This window comes from Panulirus ornatus, chromosome 7, assembly GCF_036320965.1.
Source record: "Panulirus ornatus isolate Po-2019 chromosome 7, ASM3632096v1, whole genome shotgun sequence".
Classification (NCBI taxonomy): domain Eukaryota; kingdom Metazoa; phylum Arthropoda; class Malacostraca; order Decapoda; family Palinuridae; genus Panulirus; species Panulirus ornatus.
In genome coordinates, this window is record NC_092230.1 from 3,121,746 (window position 1) to 3,148,891 (window position 27,146).

The window sequence follows — 27,146 nt, forward strand, 5'->3', positions numbered from 1 at the left end:
AGTCTACAGTATGTTTATTCAAATATATCAATCACGTGTTGTCATTTTTTATATAAAGGCTTTATACAGATGAGATGTGGAGCTGCTACCTTAAGCAACAGGATCAATCACAGGATCTGAAAAGAGAAGGCAGGAACTGTTACTACATAAAGTAAATTATTTCTGTGACAAATGTGTCTAAGAGGGGAGAGAAAATTTTTCATTAGAATTAAGGTTGCAATACATATTTATTTATTTATTTTGCTTTGTCGCTGTCTCCCGCGTTTGCGAGGTAGTGCAAGGAAACAGACGAAAGAAATGGCCCAACCCACCCCCATACACATGTATATACATACACGTCCACACACGCAAATATACATACCCATACATCTCAATGTACACATATATATACACACACAGACACATACATATATGCACATGCACACAATTCACACTGTCTGCCTTTATTCATTCCCATCGCCACACATGGAATAACATCCCCCTCCCCCCTCATGTGTGCGAGGTAGTGCTAGGAAAAGACAACAAAGGCCACATTCGTTCACACTCAGTCTCTAGCTGTCATGCAATAATGCCCGAAACCACAGCTCCCTTTCCACATCCAGGCCCCACAGAACTTTCCTTGGTTTACCCCAGATGCTTCACATGGCCCGATTCAATCCATTGACAGCACGTCGACCCAGGTATACCACATCAATCCAATTCACTCTATTCCTTGCTCGCCTTTCACCCTCCTGCATGTTCAGGCCCCGATCACTCAAAATCTTTTTCACTCCATCTTTCCACCTCCAATTTGGTCTCCCACTTCTCCTTGTTCCCTCCACCTCCGACACATATATCCTCTTGGTCAATCTTTCCTCACTCATTCTCTCCATGTGCCCAAACCATTTCAAAACACCCTCTTCTGCTCTCTCAACCACGCTCTTTTTATTTCCACACATCTCTCTTACCCTTACGTTACTTACTCGATCAAACCACCTCACACCACACATTGTCCTCAAACATCTCATTTCCAGCACATCCATCCTCCTGCGCACAACTCTATCCATAGCCCACGCCTCGCAACCATACAACATTGTTGGAACCACTATTCTTTCAAACATATCCATTTTTGCTTTCCGAGATAATGTTCTTGACTTCCACACATTCTTCAACGCTCCCAGAATTTTTGCCCCCCTCCCCCACCCTATGATTCACTTCCGCTTCCATGGTTCCATCCGCTGCCAGATCCACTCCCAGATATCTAAAACACTTTACTTCCTCCAGTTTTTCTCCATTCAAACTTACCTCCCAATTGACTTGACCCTCAACCCTACTGTACCTAATGACCTTGCTCTTATTCACATTTACTCTTAACTTTCTTCTTTCACACACTTTACCAAACTCAGTCACCAGCTTCTGCAGTTTCTCACACGAATCAGCCACCAGCGCTGTATCATCAGCGAACAACAACTGACTCACTTCCCAAGCTCTCTCATCCCCAACAGACTGCATACTTGCCCCTCTTTCCAAAACTCTTGCATTCACCTCCCTAACAACCCCATCCATAAACAAATTAAACAACCATGGAGACATCACACACCCCTGCTGCAAACCTACATTCACTAAGAACCAATCACTTTCCTCTCTTCCTACACGTACACATGCCTTACATCCTCGATAAAAACTTTTCACTGCTTCTAACAACTTGCCTCCCACACCATATATTCTTAGTACCTTCCACAGAGCATCTCTATCAACTCTATCATATGCCTTCTCCAGATCCATAAATGCTACATACAAATCCATTTGCTTTTCTAAGTATTTCTCACATACATTCTTCAAAGCAAACACCTGATTCACACATCCTCTACCACTTCTGAAACCACACTGCTCTTCCCCAATCTGCAATATAACTGACAAATTCAAAAAGAAATATTTCTTCATGGGATTACCTTTTATCTTTCATGATTCTTTGGCAACATATACATAACAGCCCTATCTACATGTACATTTCTTTTACTTCAAACTATCTCCAAATTGCAAGTAGTATACATTTTCAGTTTTTTCTTATTTTCCTTTCACTCTTTCCCTTAAAAAAGGCATTCAAATAGGACTTTTCTTCATCCTGTTTCTGGTACAACCTCATTAATTTGGGAAACTACTAAAACAAGTATCAAAGAAAAGAAAGATATTACAAATATTCAGGATTTATAGTTAAAACTACATAAAGAATGTTTCTTTACATCAAATAACTTTATGGTGATGAATTCATGCTGCTCAAGCCTATCAAGATTTCAAAAAGAAAATACAGATATAATTCATGCAGTTAGAATAGTGTGCAAAAAGATACACGCATAGTTAGAATGATGTGCAAAAAGATAACTTATCACTATGTTTCCTTCATTTCATTCCAATTTATACAGTTAATCATACCACGAGGGATTAATCCTCCGTAATTCACACATTCGTTTTTACTCCCTTAAAATTAATAGGGAAGTCACGAATTTTTCTCAATCATCTGTAACTATCACATTTCCATGATATTACACACTTTCCACACATTGTAAATTCACTGTTATTGTATAGGAAAAAATGTAGAAGGCATGACAGATCACCGAGAAACACAACTGTCGAAAAAGGGAGAATTCACGATCAATTACAGACACACCAACAAAAGATGAAGCAAAATGAGACAATAAAGTGAAGAGAGAAAACTGAACTAGGGAACCTTGGAGATCAGACTACAATGCTAAATTCTGTCATAGATTTCACAATATTATGAGCTAATACAAATGATCTCCAAGAATTTCTGAGGTTAAGACTGAACTTCTGTAACAATGGATCTCACCATGCAAAAGTCATACTGATGATCAGAGAGACGATCAAGACTCAAGGTGCTAAGGAAATGAATGATGAAATTATTAAGACTGGACAGAGTAGAAATCACTGCACTTGGACGAACGTTACAATGGTCACCTTCTTTGGTTGAAGCTGGAATCATGCAAGTTTCCAAGAGGTGCACTGAGGTGAGAGAATGTTGGTTATTAAAGATGGGATTCGATGCAAAAAATACAACTGAAAAGAACTATTTGTCAGAAGGAAACAAAGAATCATAGAAATGAAGAAATGAAAAATGTTAAAATATGTAGGTTGTGAGGGGTATCTTTGCCTAAAAACCAGAAGAGACCTAGATGAATAAGACCAAGTCTTATAAGTTGTAGGTAGGAACAAAAGGTGGGAGCATTAGGTAGAAATAGTAAGTTGAAATATAAGAGGAACATCAGGTAGGAGCCTCTGTAAACAATGAGCAAGAGTTGCCCTCTGTCAGTGGCATGTTTAGGGTGAGGTACTAAAGGCTAAGAAGCCATTTGCCATGGCCACCCCCTTGAGGGAGTTCTCAAAGGAAATAGTAGTCAGATATACAGACAGATATACAGATAGAATAAGATCATCATTAATCACAACCTGCTTCCCCTCAGGATCAATTTCTTTATCTGCTCTTTCTAGTTCCTTTATGCAGGAATCTTTTACCTTCTCCATCATTTCTTGGCACATATGCAACTGTCATAATTCAATAATGCCATAATTGAACTTCAAAGTCAGTAAGGGATCTCAACATCAATTCAAAACTATATTTGAGTTTCAAAATCAGAAATATACAATTCATGCATCTCCGATAAAACAACACAACTTTTCACACACCTTCCTTGTTTTGAATGCTTGACATACCTGATCTCACAGCCCTCAAACTACTCTAGTTAGATATTATACTACCTCTAAAAGAACAGAGAAAAACAGACAAGGATAACCTTCAAATTTGAAAGTTGGGAATTTGGTCATGTCGACCCCAGGACCACCACCATACTGACGGGCAACCTTGCTTAATTCCTGTTCCAGCTCCCTCTCAACCTCAGGGGTAGCATCTACTAGCTTTCCACCGGCAGCCCTGAAAGAAAATTTCACAATTACAATACTATATGTACCTTATGGAAGTTATAATACTTTTAACACCATATCTACTACAGATAAAGGCTTTACTGATTACTATATGATAGCCTTCTGCACATTCCACTACTGTAATGTATAACTTTGTTACATCTTATCATATATTTCTTCCAAATATGTCAAAATCTGTAATTCCAAGAAAAACTGACAGATGAAAGAAGAATGCACTATACAAAGCTTACCCTGTGGAAAACTTGCCCTCTTGTGATGAATACAATCACCTCCTATGACACTCCAAATGAGATATGAAACTTGGATTACAATCCATGATTATTTCCAAGATATGATGCTTGCTTTTACTATCCAAAAATATTTCCAAAGTCACCTGAAATACACTCTGCTTTCCCTGTCTAAACAGGAATTATTTCGCCATTAAATTATCAAAGAATGGTATTTTCCTCTGGTAAATGCAGGATAACACAATCACAAAAAACAATGGCAGATGTAAATATCAAATTATGTATCAGTGAATAAAATCTCGCAAGTTACCGCAAACATATGGACAAAAATACCTTAAGAAGATATGGCACTCAAGTGTATTTCATCTTCCATACCATATCTTCTATACATTAGATTTAGAAAAAGAATGATGGGTTGAACTTTAGGCATTCTATGCTACTCCTGATGCACTGTGACTGGTGAAGACAATGCACCACTAAAAACAAGTCTGTGTTTGATCCACCCCAGCAAAATGGGAGAGAACTGTGACAACATCATGTTCTTTCAATTCTCAAAATGCTATAATCTGTTGTTATATGTTGATGTCTGCAAATGCAAATGAAAAAATTCTTTTGTATTTTTTACAGAGTTTTACAAAAATCATTCAAGAGTTTCAAAGGCTTCAATATTAAGGCAAATATATAAATCTTGGTGTCATGGAATTGTAATGCAAGACTGGGTGGTGTAATAAATGAAGGTCAATTAGGTAGCATAGGTTCCTATTCAAATGAAAATGTGGACAAGGTAAGGAATATGTCCTACATGTACTACCTGTTTTCAGTTTCTTAACAATCCATCTATCTATCTGGTTTGTAGCAGGGATGTGTGATGTTAGCCTGGTTGTTTGCATTGTTTATGGATGTGGTGGTGAGAGGGGTAAATGTTTAAGTCTTGAAGAGAAGGGCAAGTATGCAGTCTTTAAGAGATGAGTGGGCCTGAGAAGTGAGTCAAATGTTGTTTGCAGATGTCGATGAGAGTCAGTAGAGGCTGATGTTGGCACACAAACTAAGAAATCCCAACTCATTATGAAGTAACTTTTGACCACTCCTTAGCAAGACATGTTATGCTTGGTTTTATGTGCTGCTAAGGATGGATAAGCCATAACTTGTCTTGCAATCACCTTATGGGTCTTAAGACACACTGATATTGGCCTTCCAGACTTAGAAAGAGGAGCTGGTAAAATGAACTCCCCTAATACCCAACACCACTTCACCAACCTTTGAACAGGTATGAATGTGCCAATTCTGAGAGCATAACCATGAACTAATTTAAACAATGAAGTTAAATGGTGTTGAGAACTGTCTTAACTGGATCAAGTTTTCTAGTTTCTCAACTACAATAAAATTAAACTCTTTAAGAAGCACAATGTTAAGCAAGGATTGCTTGTGCAGGCTATGAGCAACTTTTTCATGTCAAAGGCTCCAGTCAAGGAGAAAAGTACTAATCAAGGCCCCTATATGAAACACAAAAATGGGGCTAAGGACAGAGAAGTACTTCCTCCACCTCCTTGTCTTGTCATCCTAAATAATAAACAACTCAAAATAAGAAAATAATGGGTAACAAAAAAAGTACAGACGGGAAACTAAAATGCATATAATGCATGCAGACAGTAGTTAAAACTAACCTGGCAGCCCAGCTTTACTGAAGCAAAGACCAGCAATCCTGACACAGAGGGTCTAAAAGCTTTCAGCCACTAGTTTAAATCTCATCACTCAAAATAGCAGTATCTTTCATTCCCATAAATACTCAAATAATAAATGAACTTGTATACTCATCTAAAAAGTATTGCATATCACATAATCTCGGTAGCTCATGAAAAAACTACAGCACAAAGAGTACAGGCATTGAATATCCTTTCTTAATAATATTTCATAAATGTAATCCCTCACTGATGGGGATCTGAAGTTCCCCATTTACCCAACAACATAGTTTTCCTCATAATTCCTACTGTCCTTATTCTAACTTTATTGTTTTTAATTGGAACGGTAACCCTTAGTCTGCCATATTCATATTTCTCCTGGCACATGAGAGATGACTGATTTACATACTTAATAGCATTCATAACACTGCTGATTTCTTCAGCAGATGTGCAAGTCATTTCTGCTGCATCCAGGTCCATTTGAGGATGCAGTGACTGATGGCCAAATTACTTTTAGAAGATTTTGTACAGAGCACTCTCCTAGGAGGGGTGGAAAAGACCAGCTACATGACACTCATGGGGTGAAATGAATTTCATTCTCTTGAGGGCCTTGGAATGAAAAAAAGAGTACAATTCTCAGCAACTAGCCTACTTACTTGCTCTTTTTGCTGTATTCATGAATTTTGTCAACAAACAGCTGCTGGATGGGGTCAGCAGCTTTCTTCATCAATACGGCAGATGCCCCATAATTTCGACGCAATGCAGTGTGCAAATACCTCAGCTTTGGAATGGTCCTGGTCACAATCATCCTGTCAAAATACAAATACTACAACTGAGGTGAATCTGCTGCATGCATCATAAAGCCAATGCTACTAGGCAAGCACTTCTTATATACTAGTGTGCCTGCAAAATCATAATCCTTGGCTCGCAAATATACCCAAAGTAATTGTAGCTCAATCAAAATATACTTTACCTCAAAAAGTAAAGCCTGGATTAGGATAACACAAATCTATGATGTACTACAGAGGTGGAGAGAAAGGCATAAACATTTCTGGGTCATTTTAATGAAAGACAAGTTACCTCTGGGCCTAACTGCTTGTAGGGACTATGAATACGAGATCTGACTATCCCAATCCTTCTAACATTCATGCAGTTTTCTTCCTTAAACCTTAACATTCAAGAACTGCTTATGGAGGATATTAGAGGGCTGACACATATATGAGCTTGGTGAATGACTGATAAAAAGAGGTACCTAAGGTTTTTCCACTTTCGACCTGTACGATACAAAGCAGCATCGAGTAGAGTGAGTTCTTTAACAATGTACGAAACTAGGAATGTTTTATAAAATCTGACCAATGCACTAGGTGGATGTTCTGTTGCAGATATACACTGAACTGTCACTTACAAATGTCCTCCCACTGTGCGTGAAGACATTAACACATCATTTGGGGACGCAACTGACATCCCTCTTGTTCTAGATGATAAATATGAATGAAAGTGGTATCAATCAGCTCCTCGTATTCAGACCACTTGGTTTTACCCTACAATGCCCATCTTGTACCAAAACCTGCCCACTTTATAGGGACTTTACCTAGTGGAAACTGGACGTACTACAGGTAATAAAAACCCAAGAAACTATCAACTTTATAGTGTAAAGAATACACTGGTACCACTTTCCTCAGAATCTGAGTAAAACATAGACGTCACCTTTCTGAATAACAACTTAATATGCAAATTACACAAATACAAGCTCCACTATTTCAGTCACTTCATCTAGATCTAATGGTACCTACAGTGGAGGTAGGATGTTTCTATCACGTCTGGCAGTGTAGGGGTTGGCCATAAGACCCTAAAATAAGCCCAACATTGGTAAGGTTGTGATCGACTTCATTAATGGAGAACAATTATCTTTATTATGTAACATTGCAGAATGGCGTCACATCCTTACAAATCAGATGACGGTACAAAACTGATTATCTATTGCCCCTTAAAGCTTTAGTATTGCAAATTCCAAATCACTAGCATCTATCCACCCTAAATCAGCCGGTGTTGTATACATACACAACTTTAACCTACAACTCTATGTACACCAATCAGCTGATCCATGGATATATCACTATTCCCACACACCACGCATCCTGATCCTATTTGCATACATCACAATCGATACTGCAGTCATTCAACCTAATACCAACAGAGAGAAATTGTCCTGTATCGCATAAATACCTGAAATATTAGAAGAATACGTGCAACTTTGATATCTTGTTCTCGCCGGTGGTGTCTTCCGCTGGTGCTGCCACCTACCGGCCGCCCGACAAACGCAACAAATGATTTTTTCCCCAGTAAATACAATATGGTGCTCAATATGAAATTTTGATTGACTATTCATATAAATGAGTAACATTCAAATTATAGTGACTTAAAGTGTGTTGTTTTCACGACATTACTTTTGAGAGAATAAAGGTGGGAGTTGAGAAAATGGAAAAGATACTAAGACTTCCCACATCTAAGCGTATACCTTACTAATCAATAACACATCTCTATCTTTAGCTGCAAGCTTACTACTCTGCTTAATAAACTTAAAGTAAATATTTTTGTTGAAATTAAGCTTGTTTAGTAAACAAAAAACCACCAAGACTACTCCTTTCAGACTAAACGCCACGGTTGGGCAATAAGACAGTTATATTTTCATCTCACTGGATTATCATTTTATTAAACAGAATGGAAACCAATGAGTTTAAGTCGTCCTAAGCTGGCTTAAGCTAGCTCAGCAGCTACAGTCGTGTTTTTCATTCACTTAAGATACATGTTCTGTCCTCTATGGTAGATAATCTGTTTATGAAATTCAATCAACAAATTGCTATTATTTTTCAACAGTAATGTTACCTAGACGAAAACATTGTTACCGGAGAGCAATATCTGTCCGTCTTTATCTGTTAATCTACTGCTAAGGGAGAATGTCAGTTAATCACGATGATCAGGATTATCCAGGGATAACTAGAATGATATGGATTATCCTATCACAGGCAGGGGTTTATCCTAGTATGGTTAGGATAGCACTGCATTGTTGATTGCTGGACAGAAAAATAAGAATGTGAAGAACAGTAAGAAGAAATGCGACGAAAATATGTTCCTCTTCCTTTGGGGAAATATGAAAATAACGTTAATAGTAAAGATAAAGATAATATATAATAGGATTAGAATTGAGTAGTCTTTGACACCTAGATAAGGACAAAAACGGTATAGGATATATGGAAAGACATCTTCTCGTCAAATATCATGAATCATGGCTGAAAAATGGCCTTATGTACTTTTTTGGTGACTTTTGATGAAATGATAAAATCACAGACTTCATATATGGTATAAGGGATCTAGGAAAAAAGATATCTCCTTTTCCTACGGAGGGAGTCATTAACGTTGATGTCCAAGCTGAGTTCCTCATTTGAATTAGTTCTACTTCGAATTGAAATTTTTTGTTTTCTTTGATTTTCTTTTGGTAAAAGAAAATGTTAATAAATATTTTAGGGGAAACTAAATGAATCATTATCATGAAGGCAGGAATTGGAGGAAGAGGGATATAAAAAAATGTAAGAAGAGTTGTCAGAAACGACAAAAGAATTTAAGATGGAGTATTTATATAGGGAAAATGATGACCACCTATTTTTTTTTCTTCTTTTCCGATTTTCTGTTTTCTTTCCTATTTCTCTTTTGCACGTCTCTCCTTTTCCCCCCATCATCTGTTCGTTTTTTTCTGTCATTCTATCCACCGTGGCTTAGCTTAACCCATCAAAGCAGCCAAGGCATCTTTTAAGAGCTTTTCACTACCGAGATAGACAGTAACTATCATGATGGTAAAAACCTCACAGGGAATAATAAAGTTCCACAAATTGTCATAAAAAAAGGCCTCAAAAGAGCCTAATTTCTTGGAGTTGAAAAAAAAGAAAAACGACTTTTTGCTCTTGAGTTCAGGGGTAGAGGGAAGAGCCTACTGGATGAACTGCCCCGCGAAGAACGCATGTTTAAAGACACCCCCGAGAACCTGTTGAGTTTAATCATAGTTTCCCATGGCCCCCAGGAAGTACTGAGGAGTTTATCACGTTCGGTATTGCTTAATCTTCGTTTCCGTGGGAATTCCAACAACTGCACCTATAACTGTAGCATCTATACAGCTGCTTGGTCTCACGTTTGCTCAAGTCATCGAGTTGCAAGACTGCATATGATACAGAGAAATATATTATGAAGCTCTGATGCCTTATACATATGCAGCTACAGTCGAAGCACTTACCAGATATCTTCAGCCACGCCTGGTTATACAACAAAATCCCTAACATTAGGAAACTTGCCAGCATATTACCAGTTCTAAAACCCTCCAAAACAACCCATATTTCCCTCCTCCTTCTTCCTCCCTGTATATCGTCTATCCTTAGTGTTCAGACTTTGCGCTGAGCCAGCCTACAAAAAATCAGGTAAGATACCCCATTCTTATCTACACAACACGGGTTTAGACCCAATCACTGCAACACCATACTACACACAGACTTAATCAACATATCCTAGATGGTTTCAACCAACCACAACCTCCTTCCCGTACATTCTTAGTGGCAAATTATATCAATAAAGCATTTGACATGATACCCCGACATTTCCTTTCACAAAAGATATTTTCACATGACCCTCCATAACAATGGTGAAAACGATTGACCAACTTCATAGCCAGAAGCAAAACCAGAGTCACTCACAAAGGCTTCATCTCTAAAGCCTTTAGCTCTGCAGTGGAGTTTCCCAAGGTGCAGTTCTTTCTCCAACCCTCTTCATTCTCTTCCTGGAGACCCCAATCACATTTCAACACTGATACCAAAGAAGCAGCATTAAACTTGCAACGCTTCACCATACAATTGGAACAGTGGCTTATCTCCATAGAAGTCTTGAGTCACACTTTTTAACCCCAAACAAACACAAACCCAATCTTCACTGAAGTCATCATAAATGGCTAATTAGTCCCACTCAACAACACAATATATTGGGCATTAAATACGCCACACACACACACACACACACACACACACACACACACACACGACATACACATGGCGGCAAATTTGGACAAGAACAAGAATCCCTTAATATTCTTTATAATACATTCAGTCCCCCCAAGCTGCCGTTCATCCATCTTGTCAAAAGCAAACATAACAGAATTGCTAACCACACAAAACAAAGAACTCAAAACGATCACCGGCTTGCCCAGCTGCCATAGACATTCGACACCTCCACAATGATACAAAGATCCTCTCAGTACACTACCACCTTAATATGCTTAGAACTCAATCCTTTGTAACAGATTTAGAGCCTTCCCATCCATGAAAATATACATCAAATCATCAATCCCTAAATAGTATCAAAGAGCTTACTCCTGCCTCACACTTCAACAACCTATACTCACATATTGGAGCTCTAACAAATAAAATAATTACTGACCAAACACATACACACCGAGATATTCCAACGAGCGCAAAACATCCGCCCGTCTTGCTCAGTTGTAAACATCACTTCACCAAACGTGCACGGGTTTGGAACCACGCTCCCTAGACATATGAGAGTTGCACTTTCTCATCTACGTTTTGGACATCACACATCCCTGCAACGTTGTAACATACCACAAGTCTCTTGGTCCTCACAATACAACTACCACGGTAAAGCCACTGATCTGGGTATATCAGCCTGCATTAACGAGTGTTCAACTTTTTGAAAAATCCTGATAAAAGTTTGGGTAATTAGCCGGAGGACATCCTAGATTTCTTATATATTCGATAGTCTTTTTCATTATCGCTCAGGTTGTTCGGCCATGATACAAGACGGCTCAGACCTCGTTATCAGAAGTATAAGAATAGCAACATCGGAGTTGTGGGTTGAGAATGTGGCACCACCGCAGCCATAGGGTATATAAAGGCGTCATCGTCCATGCCTCCGTTTCACTCAGAGGAGAAAGAGCACAAGTGAGAGAGGAAAATCAAGGTCCCCCCAAACCCCGCTGCTATATTCAATCGACAAGATCGCCAGTTCGTACATACTGAACCTCCTTGAAGAGAGAAAAGTCAGTCTTTTGGTCGTGTTTATCAATCTGGACCCAGTAGATAGGAGCAGCTCTAGCGGGAAGATGAAGAGCCTCATGAGGGTAGCAATTCTGTTGAGCCTCGCCTGTGCTGGCGTCCTCGGTGAGTAGATTTCATCTTCTATGTGAGAGGATGTATGTGTTAGAAGTGGAGGGAACGAGGAGAACGGGGAGTCCAAACTGGAGATGGAAGGACAGAGTGAAAAAGATTTTGAGCTATCGGGGCCTGAACATTCAGGAAGGTGAGAGACGTGCACGGGATTGAGCGAATTGGAGCGATGTGGTACAATGGGGTCCGACGTATTGTCAATGGACTGAACCAGGGCATGTGAAGCGGCCGGGGTAAATCATGGAAAGGTCTGTGGGGCCCTGATGTGGATAAGGAGCTGTGGTTTCGGTGCATTACGCATGACAGCTAGAGACTGGGTGTGAGCGGATGACGTCTTTCTTCGTCTGTTCCCGGCGCTACCTCCTAACGTGGGATGAAAAGACAAAGATGTACAACAACGTTAATTATGAGCCATTCACATATATTCAATGTTGCTTTCTTTCATCAACGCTTAGATACCTGCTATGTAACCGATGGTTTGCTGTGTATGACGACTGATATCAGAATGTTTTCAAATCATAACTGGCATCTTGCAGGTCAGAGAATCATCAGGGTTCCGTCTGTCTCTTCTGCCAACGCGAAGGAGAGCTCAATCAAGAGCAGTACTGGTCTTTCCCAAAACCTTTCAAATGGACCTGATTCATTCATTCGTTTCACCAACATCCACGATCTTTCTGTCATCCTTCCTCTGTTGAACAACGTCTGCTCAGTGCTCCCTTAATATCTATATCCTCGCAGAGATCCAACTGCCTAATGCTGTCAAATAATTCCTTTCCACATTTTGACTCAAAATCTCGCTCACAGTTGCCTCAGTCGGAGCAACAACACCAACGCCTCACTAACCTCGAACCTTCTGACTCTGATGTCATTTGGTTCAAGATATGTCTCTCAGCAACCACTATGTTCCTCCCCTGTCACACCTGATGGTCGTCTAACTCAGCAACCACTATGTTCCTCCCCTGTCACACCTGATGGTCGTCTAACTCTTCCAGCTTTATTCTCTCGTCTGAATTCCTACCACGGGGCTGTACAGGCTGGCTCTGATCCTGAGACTGACACCTCGGGGTCAGAAAACTCCGTTGTACACGAAGAAGGGTTGGCCCAAATCCTCTTCCGCACAGGTAGCCTTAAGGCGTTGACATACCTATTTCTTGCTACCGCAAGCTTGGACAAGGCGTTGAATACTTGTAATTTGCAACTTGGGCATGAGTTCAGCTTTGACCTTCCTCTTAGTAGCAACTTAGACACCATTTAACCTATGGAACATCAGTGACAAACCTCATAATGCCTCCCCCCTCCCTTTTTTTTTTTACCCCCCTCAGATTTGATTACGTCTATCATGCAAACTAGCTGAAGGAAATTGAAAGGCACTATAATCTATACCCTTTAGGAGCCTGACTGCCAGCAACCGATCAACGCAAGGGGGAAAAAACACAGAAAAATTCACGACCAGCCAATCAGGAGTCACAGAAAACTCACCCGCCAACCAATCAACTCCCGAGGAAAACTCTCACGCTGCCGTCAGCCAGTCGGTATACCTATGAATGCCCACTTTATTCACGAAACACGCCTGAGTATCCACTGTACCCACGCATATACACTGCCACCCTGACCCATCCTTACACGTACGAACAGCCGTTCTAACCGCACTCATGCACGAAAAACAATTCCTGTAGCTTTGCTGCACACGAACAGGTGCCTATGGTGACACAGCCTTGGTTCTTCCTGCTACAGGCGAGGGCGGATGCGTGAGGTGTCCGCCACAGGACCAGGTGCTGCCTCACCCGACCCGCTGCTCCTCTTACATTAGCTGCGTCGCCGGCCACGCCCATGTCCTCTCCTGCCCCGCTGGTCAGATCTTCGATCGTGGCTCCCTCAGATGCCGCAGTCTTCACCACGCCAAGGTAAAAATGTGATCATATATATATATATATATATATATATATATATATATATATATATATATATATATTGCAACCAATAAAGGTGTTCACCCACGCTGTATTGCTGTATTTGGCCTATGACCTTTCAATTTCAAGGTTCTCGCGCAGCAAGAAAAATTCTGCAGTTATCCATGAATCCCGAGGTTAAGCTTCATTTTCTCTGGTGGTAACTAAAGAAAAATTTTATGCCCAACTAAAATAGAATACAATGTGGCTAGTTTTAACATCTTTACTGACCAAATAGTAAGTGAAGGCTGATCAAACGGACACCTAAGGATGTGCATTACATAAGAGGTTAATAACATATCAATGATACAGCAACATTGATACAGTAATGAAATAGGGTGAGGTCTGGAAAGAGAAGTTACAGATTGTTTGAAGATCAATAGAAACAACGGTGAGATATATTTATGTAGGTTAGAAGGCAATATCTGAGTACAGAGGCATTATACCTTTAAGCACAGTGAACTTTTCAATCACAAAGTTCACGTTACACATGCGTGCACGAATGGATTTGTGCTTGCTAAATGCATTTATCCTATTAAACAAACAAGTGAGAATTTATTCCACCCAAAAGGAAATATCCATTAACTAAACATTTAGAGTTTTAAAACATGATTTTTTTTAATTATCCGTGTAAGCAACAATATGTGTATGGGTCACCTGCATAGTGAGAGTGTACGTGGTCTTAGAACAAACCTTAACACCTGAAGAAGGTATTAGATCTTTCTCGGATGTAGCAACGTTGACGGCCTTATTGACCCACCTTTGCTTACAGACACAAACCATTACTAACCTTAATACCTAACCTGGGTGTTCTGCTGCTTCTTATAACGTGAGAATCCGCCAGATAAAGGTTCCAAAATGTCAGCAGGTGTTAGGCAGACTTCCGTAAAACAAATGGCTGTCGTGGGTCTGTGGTCGATCTGATAACGATTCTCCACACACAATCTAAGCTTTCTTGTTCAGTCGTTTGGTATTTACGAAGACACTTGATGGTGTAGCGGGGTGTTTGAATTCGTTCCCCTGTCCTATCGTTCTCTAGCCAGCTTTTCTCTTCACTTTTTCCCGCTTCTCTGTGTATTTCAGTGCTTCTGGATAAGCGCTATTCGTATTTGGTTGTGCTCTGTGTGTGGAGAGGCAATGTGATGTTATCACAAACTGCGTATAGTTCTGTCCATGGTCGCATGATGGCGGTGGTGAGCCGATTCTTGTTTACAAAGAAGAGACACTCAAGTCATAACAGACAGGAAGTTGATAACACGTTAGGCATATGACTAAGGTGACTGCATATTCAGCCTTGCTTCTGAATAAATTGTCCATACAGCCTCCACCTTGATCTAGATTATTATCTGAAAATGTTCACCTTGCGACCGCTTCACAGCCGTCAACCCAGCAACTAAGATCCCAAGTTTCTTCTTAGATCCTCAGTGCTTAATCTACTTACAATATGTCTGTGTGTTTCAATAGCCATAGCTCTCTATAACCAACTGGGTTCATGCGAGTAAACGAGAGCCTTGCATACCTCGAGTCGGCCACATCAGTTTAATATGCATATACTTGTTATCATTGCCTCTCCAGGCAAACAGATAACGTTGCTTGCCTTATCTGTATTATTACTGTCAGTTGGGAGAGGCCAGACCTCATTCGAGTATGAATAGAGTATTTATACAAATCCAAATATAACTGAAGTTATGCAAATATACATGCTGGTGCGTATGATTACGTATATATATATATATATATATATATATATATATATATATATATATATATATATATATATGAGGAAAGAAACCTGAATGTTCTGGCTCTAAGTGAAAGCTTATGGGTAGAAGGGATGAGTGGTTTGGAAATATCTTAGACGTAAAGTCAGGGGTTGGTGGAAGGGTAAGAGATAAGGAAGGGATAGCACTACTGCTGAAGCAGGAGTTGTGAGATTTTTTGAAAGGGTGTAAAGAAGTGATCTGACTGACGTAGGTATAAGTTAAAGTGAATGGCGAGAGATGGGTGATATCGGTACTTATGCACCTGTCTATGAGGAAAAAGATCATTTGAGGCACGTGCTTTGGGAGTAGCTGAGTGAGTATGTGGGAGTGAAGGGTTATAACGGTGAGCCATGGGGCAATCAGTGATGTGAATGGAAAAGGTGAACAGCTTGTGGAGTTGTGTGCTAAATAAGGAATGGCGACTGGCAGTCTCTTTTTTAAAGAGACGGCCATACACAAGCATACGTATGTGAGTAGGAAGGATACTCAGCGGGCATTACTGGATCGCATAATAATTCACAGGCGCGCGAAAAAGTGACCTTGGATGTAAATGTGCTGAGAGCGGCAGCTGTTGGGATGTCTGATCATTACCTTGTGGAGGCGAGGGTCGGAAAAGAGAAAATCTTATGAGTGGGAAGAGAGCGGGAAGAGTACGCGAGCTTGGAAAAGAGACGCGTGAAGAAACACCCGGAGCGATTAGGCGTAGAATAGCAAAAAGCTGAGAGTAGACGAAGCTAAGAGAGTGGGTGAGAAATGGAAGGTATTTAGGAGAGCAGTGCTGGCATGTGTGAGAGATGTGGGTGGCATGCAAAAGTTGAGAGGCAGTAGGCTAGAGAGGGTAATGCGTGGTGCGATGAAGAAGTAAAAATGCTAGTGAAAGAGAACAGAAAGGTACATGGGCAGTACTTACAAGGGAGGAGAGAAAACAATTGGAAAATGTGTAAGGTAGAGCAACAGAAAGTCAAAAGGAAGGTGCAGGGGTTGAAAAAGAGGGCAAATAAGAGTTGGCGGTGAGCGATTAACAGCAAAATGAACGAGAGTAAAACGTTTTGGAATGAGGTTGATAGAGTGCGAAAAACAAGAGAACAAATGGGATCTTCGACGAAAGTGGGTAAATGGGAAATTGGTAGGAGATAGTGATGAAGTCAGTATTTTGTATGACTGTTGAATGTGTTTGATAAGGTGACAGATGTAGGGTGTTTGGCTTGGGGAGGTATGTGACGTGAGAGAGTCATGAAGAGTGGTTTGGTGAAGAGAAAAGAGGTGGTGAAAGCCTTGCATAAGATGAAATCCGGCAAGGCAGCTGGGATGGATGGTATTGCAGTTGAATTTCTTAAGAAAGAGGTTGATTGTGTTGTTGATTGGTTAGTTAGGATTTTCGATGTATGTATGGATTATGGTGAGGCGCCTGAGGATTAGCGGAATGCATGTATGGTGCCATTGTATAAAGGCAAAGGGAATATACTTGAGTGTTCATTCTACAAAGGTATGCATTTGTTGAGTTGTACCTGCATGGATTTATCATCATGCATTAGGAGTTAAGGCTCATTATCATTCATAAATGATGATAGATTGTTGACAATGTTGTGATGGTTGACCACCCTCGCTACCACTAACTAATCTCGTTTTCCTATTGGACGATGCTGCATCTACCGTGACGTCACTCACTGACAACCGATAACGTCACTTTCCAACCCATGACGTCACAGTGCGTCGAGGAGCACGGGCCACGTGACTTAGTGTCGTGCCCCTCTGACCTCTTCAGGCCTAGGGTAAGGTGTAGATGGTGATGGTATGCTATGATATATAGGATAGTGGTGATGGTAAGTTATGACTTACGTGATGTGGTGATGGTGCATGGAATAGAGAAGATGATGAAGATGGTTTGAGTGATGACAGACACGGTGTTGTGATGATAATGATGATGGTTTAATTCTATGGTAGGCAAATCCTTGTCCTCTAACTTATAGTAACTCTGCTCTCTTATCTTAATTACCACCCTTGTTGACCTCCTATAGACCTTCTGTATTAGGTCTTTGACTACTTTGAGTCAAGTAACCCAAACCTGAGAAGCATATTCTAGTGTTGATCTAATATATGTTATCATGGCTTGCCGAAAACTCGCATGCAGTTTTGCTAACTGCCAACAGATAATGCGTTTTTTGTAGTTCTTAGAGTGGGACTCTGTCAAATTCCAAGTGCTTCTCACATACAGAATCCAATCTCTTTTTTCCTGCTAGATTAAGTTCCTATCGAGGCCTTTGTTTTATTGATTCTGTCTTCTCATTCATTTATTTTTCCCTGGGTCAAACTTCATCAGACCAACTTTGAAATTTGTCTAGGTCCCCTTGCAGGTCCATGCAATCCTCATTACTCTATACCTCCCTCATAATATTGGCATCATCTACAAACTTAGGCATGAGTTCAGTCCATACTGAAAGTCATTTACACAGATGAAGAGCAGCTGTTCCGTGACTGAACCACGCAGCATTCTACCGATGGTGAATGTGTGGTAATGGTGATATAGTGATGGTATAGTGTTTATGATGGTGACTGTGATGTATGGTGATGATGGCATGTCGGTCCTGTCAATAGAACAGTGATGGTGGTGACGGTATGAACATGGTAAAGATGGTCTGTTGAGGATAGTGAAGATGATACTTCAGAAGATAGTGAAGATGATACTTCAGTAACAGTGGCGAAAATGATAGTGACTATGATAATGATCATATGATAATTAGCATGCTGATGATATGATAATTAGCTTCAATTCATCTTGAGTCCTGTTGTGATCATGATACAACATGGTAAGAGTATAACGAACATACATTCATAGTGAAGATATGATAAACCGTATATTAATCACGAGTCATGACTAACCACTGTTCTAACCACGGTAATCATGGAGGTTGTGGAATGGCATTGAATATTGACCTCAGCGACACTGTTGACAGCAGCAGGTGGAGGAGAGGAACTCTGGCAGCCTCTCCACTGTTGGATCCTGTGCCCAGAACTGCAGCTCCTACCAACCCCTGTCGGAGCCTTACCAGCACTCCGTGTGCGCTGGCGAGGCTTCAACGTGTCTGGTGAGTCTGTCTGTCTGTCTGTCTGTCTGTCTGTCTGTCTGTCTGTCTGTCTGTCTCTCTCTCTCTCTCTCTCTCTCTCTCTCTCTCTCTCTCTCTCTCTCTCTCTCTCTCTCTCTCCCTCAGTGCGTGGGAGATTAACTTCCCTGTCTGTCTCTCTCCGTCTCTACCCCTCTGTGTCAGATCATCCACAGGGGTCAGTTAAAATGAATTATCTCGCAGTGAGAGCAAAGAGCATTAGCTGGGTTCACGAATGTTCATGTCTACATATCCCCAAATAACTTACAAATGGATACCTCTCACATGAATATATATATATATATATATATATATATCATTTCACCTCATAGTTTTCAAAGCCATGATGTTTCTTGTGTTCGATGTCTCATTATCTGTTGAGGTAGTCTTGTCGAAACCAGGGGTAAGGAGACTACAAGACATTGGTATGTCTCAGAGATCTTGTTGCATTATGTGTACTTCTCATCCTATGTAGCATATATAGCCTTAGTAATGATGGCTCTTGGCTCTCGACCCTCAGGGTATAAGAAAACTATCCTTACGAGACATTTAGTTTCTCATGTCACTTAAAGAATCGAAACTCATGAGAAATATGAATATTTACTGTGAGGGACCTTTGACAAGAGTTTTGATTCCCCCAGACTTTGTCAACAGGTCATCTTAAGTGTTGTAGCCTTGCTTGTTCATCATCCCGTCGTTAACTACAGCTGTTAACAACAACTGGCTGCTGACGAGGTCGTTCTTGACACGATACTGGTCCTCCAGATAGTGATACCACTCGCCCTCAGACATCCATGTCACTCTCTCGTTTTGATGACCCAGAGAAAATTGCCAGCTCTTCCCCCTGGACAACCCAGCGACCAGAGGACCTCCTCACCCTTGTCCCCTTGTAATCATCGTCTGACCCTCTGAGCGCCGACAGGTCTTTACCCTAATAGTCTCCCTTAATACACTACACTCCCTTGACCATCCACAAGTCAGAGAGACATCGCGAACCTTCTATTTTTCCTCAAAAAGGAAGGGTTTCAGCTTGTCAGGCCCATCTCTTATGACAGGAGAGACACTTCGATATCCATGTTCCTTGACGGACGAGGCTTTCTGACCGCCCCACTTTCTACTCGAGCCCCCATCAAACTCTCACTCTTGATTACTATGGCTCCCTAACAGGCCCTTCTTCTCCCCTCTTTTTCGCGTAACAGGGGAACTCCTTCGACCTTCTCTTCATGTGTATAAATGAGCGTCTTTGGCCACTGCGCCTTCACCTGATGGTGTCGTGATCGTATCATTTTCACTTTCTTGACAGGATAACCTTCTTGGCCGGGGGTTGGGGATCCAGGATGAGTACCAGGTGGTGGCTGAGCACAACTCCTTCCGTCAGAGAGTAGCCTTAGGCCTGGAGAACGGCTCAGCCCTGCAACACAACCTCCCGCAAGCGGCCAACATGAAAGCCATGGTAGGTCGGTCACGCGAGAGTCCTGTGGGGTCCTCATCCCTGGAAAGGATACCCCATTGGCTCCTACTTCCAGATGGTCAGCCCATCCAGGTCTATCACAAAGCCTGGAACCTAATGCAGTATCTTGAAGAGTCCTTTAAAGGTTCTTCTGTAGGTGGTGGTAAGCACCTGGATACCTAATGAAGTTCTTCTAGTCCTCCGTGAGTAGGTGGGTGTACTCCAAGCCTTCCTCCAGTTGGTCTTCAAGGCTTTCCATGCGAAGCCGAAGAAGCGACGAGTTTCCAGGTCAGGTCCAGGAACAAAGCGTGAGAGAGGAAGATTAAATACGACCTAGATATGTATTGAGATGACCAGATAGATATAGAGAGTTATCAACTTTCATCTACACACAGTTAGCTTGATAGATGGCGTATCTGAAAGAACCAGAAAGAGAAAGAAAGAGTTCTGCTTCACTTAACTCTTGCGTTAGCTCACATCTCTCATTCCCTTCGGCAGGTATGGAACGGAGAGCTGGCCAAGGTAGCACAGGCACTTGCCGACAGCTGCAGCGACTACGGCGACTGCAACGCTTGCCGCCTCATCACATCCCGTAAGTAGAGCGTCTACTGCCATCTCCCATCAGGCTGCCGGAGCGCGCCCAAAAAAAATTTCTCTTTAAGCACCCAGCTCGCGTCCTCGAGCAACAGATCAATTTCTTCAGTCAGAATCGAGCCGCAGCAGAGCTCGTCAGTATCCACAGCTGCAACTGAAGCGTAATGATGTCGACCCCACGACCTACATCCATGGCCAGAGCATGAAGGAAAGTAAACAGAGCGAGTATTTTTTTTTTTTTCCCCGAGCTGTTATGGAGTGTGGCCATAACCCGACGTGTAAACATAAGTTGCCAGATTCGTCGGTCTGGGATGATCGTGTTTATTTACCTTTTCACCCTCCCACTAGCCGGGCTAAATTAAGCTCACACACACACACATGTCTCGCTGACCAAAATATGATACAGGTATTGTGGTACACAATTTCCCCGCCAGTAATTCACGTCGGAATGGTAATGACCCCCGATACACACGGGGAATCCGCTTGTAAACTGGACGCTCATTGGGTGATAGTGTCTGCCCTCCGCCTATCGCAATCGAAGCTCGTTGCTGGTTGGTTAATGGCGTATTTTGTCCCCCAGTTTTACCAACAGCCTCAAAAAGAAATACAATGGCTTTACGACGAGCTTTCGTCAAAGTTACGTCATGTCGAGTCGTATTAGAAAAGAGCCGCTTGACTTACGTTTTGGTGGGTCAAATGAAGACGAAAGCTTTACATATAAAGCTAAATAGGTTAGGTTTAAAGTTGCTATCTAGTACAGGCAAAAGTGGAGTGGAATAAATTACACGACACGGAGACTAGACAGGCTTGAATGTCCAGTTCAGTCATTTATATATTTGGTTTTCGACTCCATTTAGCTTTATTAATCGCCATGTTGAAAAGCTCCCCAACTGTGCTCATATCAACCACAAAGATAAAAAAAAAAGAACATCAAATCACGTGTATGTGATAATCTGTTTTCCGAAATTATATACACGAAGAGAGAGAGAGAGAGAGAGAGAGAGAGAGAGAGAGAGAGAGAGAGAGAGAGAGAGAGAGAGAGAGAGAGAGACCGTATCTTAACTACATTGGAGCGATGACGTGACCGAACCACTCGTCCGAAACGTCAGTTCGGATAAGTTTTTTTTAACTTGGTGGAAATGTTGGTCGCGATCAAAGAGCAAAATCCGAACACTTTCCCCCCTGCAGTACTTACATGTGTAATGGAGCAAGTGTTTGTGTGAGGGGACAGGTTGGGGGTCGCGCGGGGGAGGGGAGGGTCGTCCAATGGCTCCCTACCACGGGGGTCATGGGAAAGGAGGGCGGGAGGGGGGTGAGGGCGAGCCTGGGATGGGAGGGCTGTACTTGGGGATAGGGATCGTATAATAGAGGAGGGGGTCTGTGTGAACCACATCCCATTAAGAGCACAAAATGATCGAAGCTTTGTAGCCCAAAATGATCGAAGCTTCGAAGCCCAAAATGAGTGAAGCTTCGTAGCTAAGTTCGAGACCTGTCGAGGAAACTAGTGTATGCTAATGATTCCACTCCAAAACTTTTATCGTGCTCGTGCAGCTTCATGGCTGCGCTCCAATCAGGAGCAGGGAAATGACGGACTCCCTTATAACTGAAAAAAGTTCTTTGACGAGACTGTACTCCAGCCCAAAGATGCGCTACGTCCAGTTGCAGGGAAATGATAGGCTTCTTTGAAGCGAGAAGTTCTTCGTTAAGACTGTTTTCCCAGTAAAGCAGTTATACTATCATCGTCAAAGGACTGAAATGGGTATAATTCCATCAGAGCATCTCTCACTTGAGTCCATCCTTTCCCTGCTGTTCACTGTAGCGCATCATCAAAGCTGCAGGAGACCCGTAAAAGGACACCTGGTCTTATATAATCAAAAAGGACATGTATTAATTTTCCCCTTTTCTCTCTCTCTCACGAGGTCAATACATGGTGGGGCAGAACACTTACTGGGTGTGGACAACGCTAGCAGACCAGCCTAACCTGCGGGCTGTTGTGGATCTGTGGTACAGTCAAGTACAAGGTGGTGGCCAAAGAGGACTGGCTCAGCAGCTTCACGTGAGTACAGTACCCACGCCAGTGGATGGACGTGGATTGAAGAGTCGAATTCCTATCATATCTGACCCTGTCTACTTACACCAGTTCATTAGCATCTCCTCACGATGGACGTGGCTTTTATCATAATCATTAACACCCTTAGTTACACCAGTTCTTTAGGATCATCTGCTCACAGTATATGTTTCTTTTTAATCATCAACACCCTAATTGGTTTTATGAGTGTATCCAACAACCTATAATGCCATTTGGACAACACATATGTCTCTGGGTGTAGTAGCTTCTGCTCATTCAGCTGCAGTAGCTAAATGTTTAGGTGTATTACCCTGCTCTCCTAACTTAGCTGATGTAAGACAGGAACTAAAGAAAATACTGCTTTTAGTGTTGTCTTCCAATGTACCAACACTGTTAGTGGTCACATTGAACCTTAAAGCTTTCAAAGGTAAGTATATAATTGGCAGGACTCTCCCAATTATATATATATTAATATAACAGACTTACTTCCAACTACACACGAGGATCATGTCTATAATACTGAAGTTGGAGAGGAATTAGGCTCAAATATCTACACACTTACCAAGAACATTATTACCATGACATGACTGGGGTATCAACGAATTAATCTTTCTGCTTAGCAAGATGATGTATATACTCAGCTCCACTCAGCTGCACCTACCTACCTCGCAATACCCGGTAAGGTTGTCCTTGCTTATATACACATTTGATATAGTGAAACGCAATGATTAAATGCGACAGATAAGTAACGGACTGATGCATGGACATTGTCCCACTGTAGGTAGAGATATTAAAAGCTTCAAGACCCCGGAGCATATATCAAGGAAGCATTGGGAAAGATCAAACAAGGTTTTAGTTGAGATGGCAGTTCGTTTTCTTTGTCTTTCTGTCTCCACGTCCAAGACAGAAGAACGTGCAGCCACGCCATATGATAGCAAGATTCACAAACAGTAACAAAGATGCACAATTTCATTCCAAGAAAATGTCACGAGGGGAACTGGGGCGCGTATATACTTGGCGAGTGCCACAGGACACGAACAGCTTCTGAAGTTGTATTGGAAACACTCGAAGAAGGAGAGACAAAGGCATTGGACGTGAGGTGGAGCGAGGAGACGATGCGGGAGACGCCACACGTTCAATATACCAGTACTCAGGCAAGGAGGTGGAGGCCATCACAGTTGTAGAGGCGAGGAAACTGTATGATACGTACAGTGTTGAGCAGATGTTGCACAGGGTCGAGCTGATGTTGCACAGTGTCGAGCGGGTGTTGCACAGTCTCGAGAGGATGTTGCTTAATGTTGAGCGGATGTTGTACAGTGTCGAGCGGGTGTTGCACAGTGTTGAGCGGGTGTTGCACAGTGTTGAGATGATGTTTTAGGAGACTAGCATTCGACGGAGGAGAGAAACATTAGCGAAAAGGCGAAAAGATAATGCTGATCTAAAGCTTTACAAGTTGGAAGATGAAATAAATTGAATCATAATGAGAGTTGGGTATAACGGAATGTGGGAAAGTGAAAAAAAAGGCAAGAATGAGTCAAAGGAAAAGATGGGTTACACAATGGAAAAGTTGACCCTTGGTGGAATGGAAGGTTTGATAGGACTCTGATATGGAATGGTGGATGGTAGACGTGAGGAACCTATCGTAGTGTTTCATTATGAGGGATGACGTGCTAGAAATATCCCATCCAAGGCAAAAATGAGGCCACTTGTAGCAGGGTCACACTGGGGACATTTCGTAGGGACCACTGATGAGTATTTGGAGTGGGTGGCATCTAGTGGACCACTGTCTGCATACACACACACACACACACACACACACACACACACACACACACACACACACACATAACCATATATCCAAGACTGTGTATTACTCCTAATTACGTAGGATTTCATTATCAATGAAGGAAAAGAATAATCCCAGACCTATGTATCCTTGGCTTGATATCATTTCGCCTCTCCATCAAACCCATAACCCAGACCTAACGTTTCCTGGTCTCTCTCCTAAAATCTAGGTCTCTCTGGTCTCTCTGAGGACCTGTAACCTAGACCAGTAGTCCTCTGGTCTCTCACAGGATATACAACCTAGACCTAATCCTCTCTGGTCTCTCCTAGGAACCTATAACCAGGATCTAATCCCCTCTGGTCCCTTCTAGGAACCTATAACCTGGATCTAATCCCCTCTGGTCTCATTTAAGAACCTATAACTTTAACCTCATCCCTTCTGATCTCTCCTGGGAACCTATAACCTAGATCCAACCCCCTTAATGGTCTCTCTTGGAAACCTACAACCGCAGACCTTACATCTTGTGGTCTCTGCCGCAGGAACCCTGAGGGCGTGGACATCAAGGACTTCACGCAGGTGATCTGGGCGGACACTTACGAGGTGGGCTGTGGGTGGACGGCTGTCTCCAGGGGTTCCTGGGTCTCTCACGCACTCTTCTGTAACTACGGCTCCACGTGAGTTGCTCGCTGATGGGGGTGATGGGAGATGGGGGTTGGTATGGGTGTGGGTGGGAAGGGGGCTGTTGACACGTCATTACGTATGTATCAGTATTTCCATATCAGTATTTCCATGTCTTCCTCCATTTTATGTCTTTCTTCCTATTGGATATATGTCTTTCTCCATCTTATGTGCCTTTCTTCCTGTTAGATAATTCCCGTTCTCCAATCAGTCCATTTTCTTTCACCACCACCCTCGTCCTCATTCCACCTTCCTCTACCTTACCTCAGACCCAGCTTGCTTTACCTCAGTGATGCAGATATTTCCACTTCAACTCTGATACATCTGACTGTTGCAACCTTATTGCTCGTTCATCTTTAACTTGCACCAGCCACCTCTTCCTGCTTCTGTCCCCCCAACAATACCCCCCCCCCCATACGTGCATATCTCTTACTCTCGTATGTGCATTTTTGCTATCATCCCATATCTGCTATCATCCCATATCCCATATTTTGCTATCATCCCATATGTGCATATCTGTTATCCTCCATAAGTGCATGCATATCTGTTCTCCCCCCATATGTGCATATCTGTTCTCCCCCCATATGTGCATATCTGTTATCCCCCTATATATATGCATATCCCTTATCTTCCCCCTTATAGTCTATACCCTATTCCCCTTCCTTAACCACCCATTACAGTTACCATTTCCAGCGTCGTGACCTGTCCTATCTCTCTCTCCCTCTCTCCTGGTCACAGGGGCAATCTGCTGGGCGAGGCTGTTTATGAGTTCGGAGAAGCGGGCAGCAGGTGCGCCGAGGGCGTGTCCGTCGTCCTGCCGGGGCTGTGCCAACCCCCACAGGTCGTTGACCCCTGCCAGCTCTGAGGTCAGGAGGTCGCGAATCAGGCAGGGGTTTGGAAGGGATGGGGGTTAGGGTGGATGGTTCTTATGGACGAGGTGGCGAATACAAATTATGACGACCTTTGTTGAGGTGGCGGATTCAGTCTCTCATCCTATGGTCGCTCCTGACGTCATGGAGATGGTAGATCAATGCCGTAAGGGTCTTGGCAGGGCATTTAAAAGGGTAAAAGCATCCAAGAGGTCGCAGAACTGAGCTCACTAAGTAGACGAGTTTCGTCGCCGACGGTGTTTCAACACGACCACAGATGTCGCAGATATCGCTATGCCGAAATGTGTATTCGTCGCCGATGGGGCTTCAACACGACCACAGATGTCGCAGATATCGCTATGCCGACATGTGTAACTCTACCCCCTCCCCCCCTCTCTCTCATCCCCTATCATCGATACAGATATCACCATAGTGGTAGAAATCGCAGATATTTAAAAACAAGATTTTTGTTTAGGGTTTAACAAATCCCTCCGGCTAAAGGGCGTCAGTGAGGTTGCAAAGCCTCAGGATTCGACATCACTCGACACTCCATCAGATCTAGAGGGGCTAGATGTCTGTAGCTCCTCATACAAGAACACCAGAAATCCTCTTATCTCTGCATAAGCCATCGTTCTTTTAATTCTAATCAACGGTAATGTAAAAGAATTGCTTCCAAACACGGCTGAGTGATGTTTGAATCAAGACTACAATAGTATTGGGTCGGTTAGATATAGAAGAGGTTTGAGTGAAGATTGATATGAAATCTATAATGATAAGGGATAATCTATGATTATATTAGGTCGTAAAGATTAAAAAATGAGTTACTGA

General features: G+C 42.1%; 2 protein-coding genes across 4 annotated transcripts; one reads left to right on the forward strand and one right to left on the reverse strand.

Annotated features, from left to right (window-relative positions):
• On the reverse strand, window positions 1-14,824 carry ATPsynCF6 (ATP synthase, coupling factor 6). Of its 2 annotated transcripts, none has more exons than XM_071663155.1 (4): window positions 14,800-14,824; window positions 6,499-6,651; window positions 3,789-3,925; window positions 1-116 (listed from the first exon to the last, which is right to left on the reverse strand). In XM_071663155.1, the coding sequence occupies exons 2-4, from the start codon at window positions 6,648-6,650 to the stop codon at window positions 91-93; spliced, it is 315 nt and encodes a 104-aa protein (XP_071519256.1). In that variant the 5' UTR covers window position 6,651; window positions 14,800-14,824; the 3' UTR covers window positions 1-90. The 2 variants fall into 2 exon arrangements, with proteins under 2 accessions (XP_071519256.1, XP_071519255.1); XM_071663154.1 differs by lacking the exon at window positions 14,800-14,824 and adding an exon at window positions 8,069-8,200.
• LOC139749372 (uncharacterized) lies at window positions 11,800-27,146 on the forward strand. 2 transcript variants are annotated; one of them, XM_071663153.1, is made up of 9 exons: window positions 11,800-12,054; window positions 13,795-13,964; window positions 17,482-17,544; window positions 18,727-18,858; window positions 20,177-20,326; window positions 20,822-20,915; window positions 22,837-22,973; window positions 25,311-25,445; window positions 26,188-27,146. In XM_071663153.1, exons 1-8 carry the CDS (start codon window positions 11,997-11,999, stop codon window positions 25,317-25,319), a joined length of 813 nt encoding a protein of 270 aa, XP_071519254.1. In that variant the 5' UTR covers window positions 11,800-11,996; the 3' UTR covers window positions 25,320-25,445; window positions 26,188-27,146. The 2 variants fall into 2 exon arrangements, with proteins under 2 accessions (XP_071519254.1, XP_071519253.1); XM_071663152.1 differs by having other exon boundaries at window positions 11,815-12,054; window positions 18,730-18,858.

Bases quoted from the DNA above. Each gene is read 5' to 3' on its own strand.
- ATPsynCF6 (XM_071663155.1), bottom strand. From the start codon at position 6,650: ATGATTGTGACCAGGACCATTCCAAAGCTGAGGTATTTGCACACTGCA. The intron at 3,926-6,498 runs GTAAGTAGGCTA...ATTTTCTTTCAG, and splicing joins GAATACAGCAAAAAGAGCAA to GGCTGCCGGTGGAAAGCTAG. The intron at 117-3,788 runs GTTATCCTTGTC...TTCTCTTTTCAG, and splicing joins CCCAACTTTCAAATTTGAAG to ATCCTGTGATTGATCCTGTT.
- LOC139749372 (XM_071663153.1), top strand. From the start codon at position 11,997: ATGAAGAGCCTCATGAGGGTAGCAATTCTGTTGAGCCTCGCCTGTGCT. The intron at 17,545-18,726 runs GTAAGGTGTAGA...CACTGTTGACAG, and splicing joins CTGACCTCTTCAGGCCTAGG to CAGCAGGTGGAGGAGAGGAA. The intron at 20,327-20,821 runs GTAGGTCGGTCA...TCCCTTCGGCAG, and splicing joins CGGCCAACATGAAAGCCATG to GTATGGAACGGAGAGCTGGC.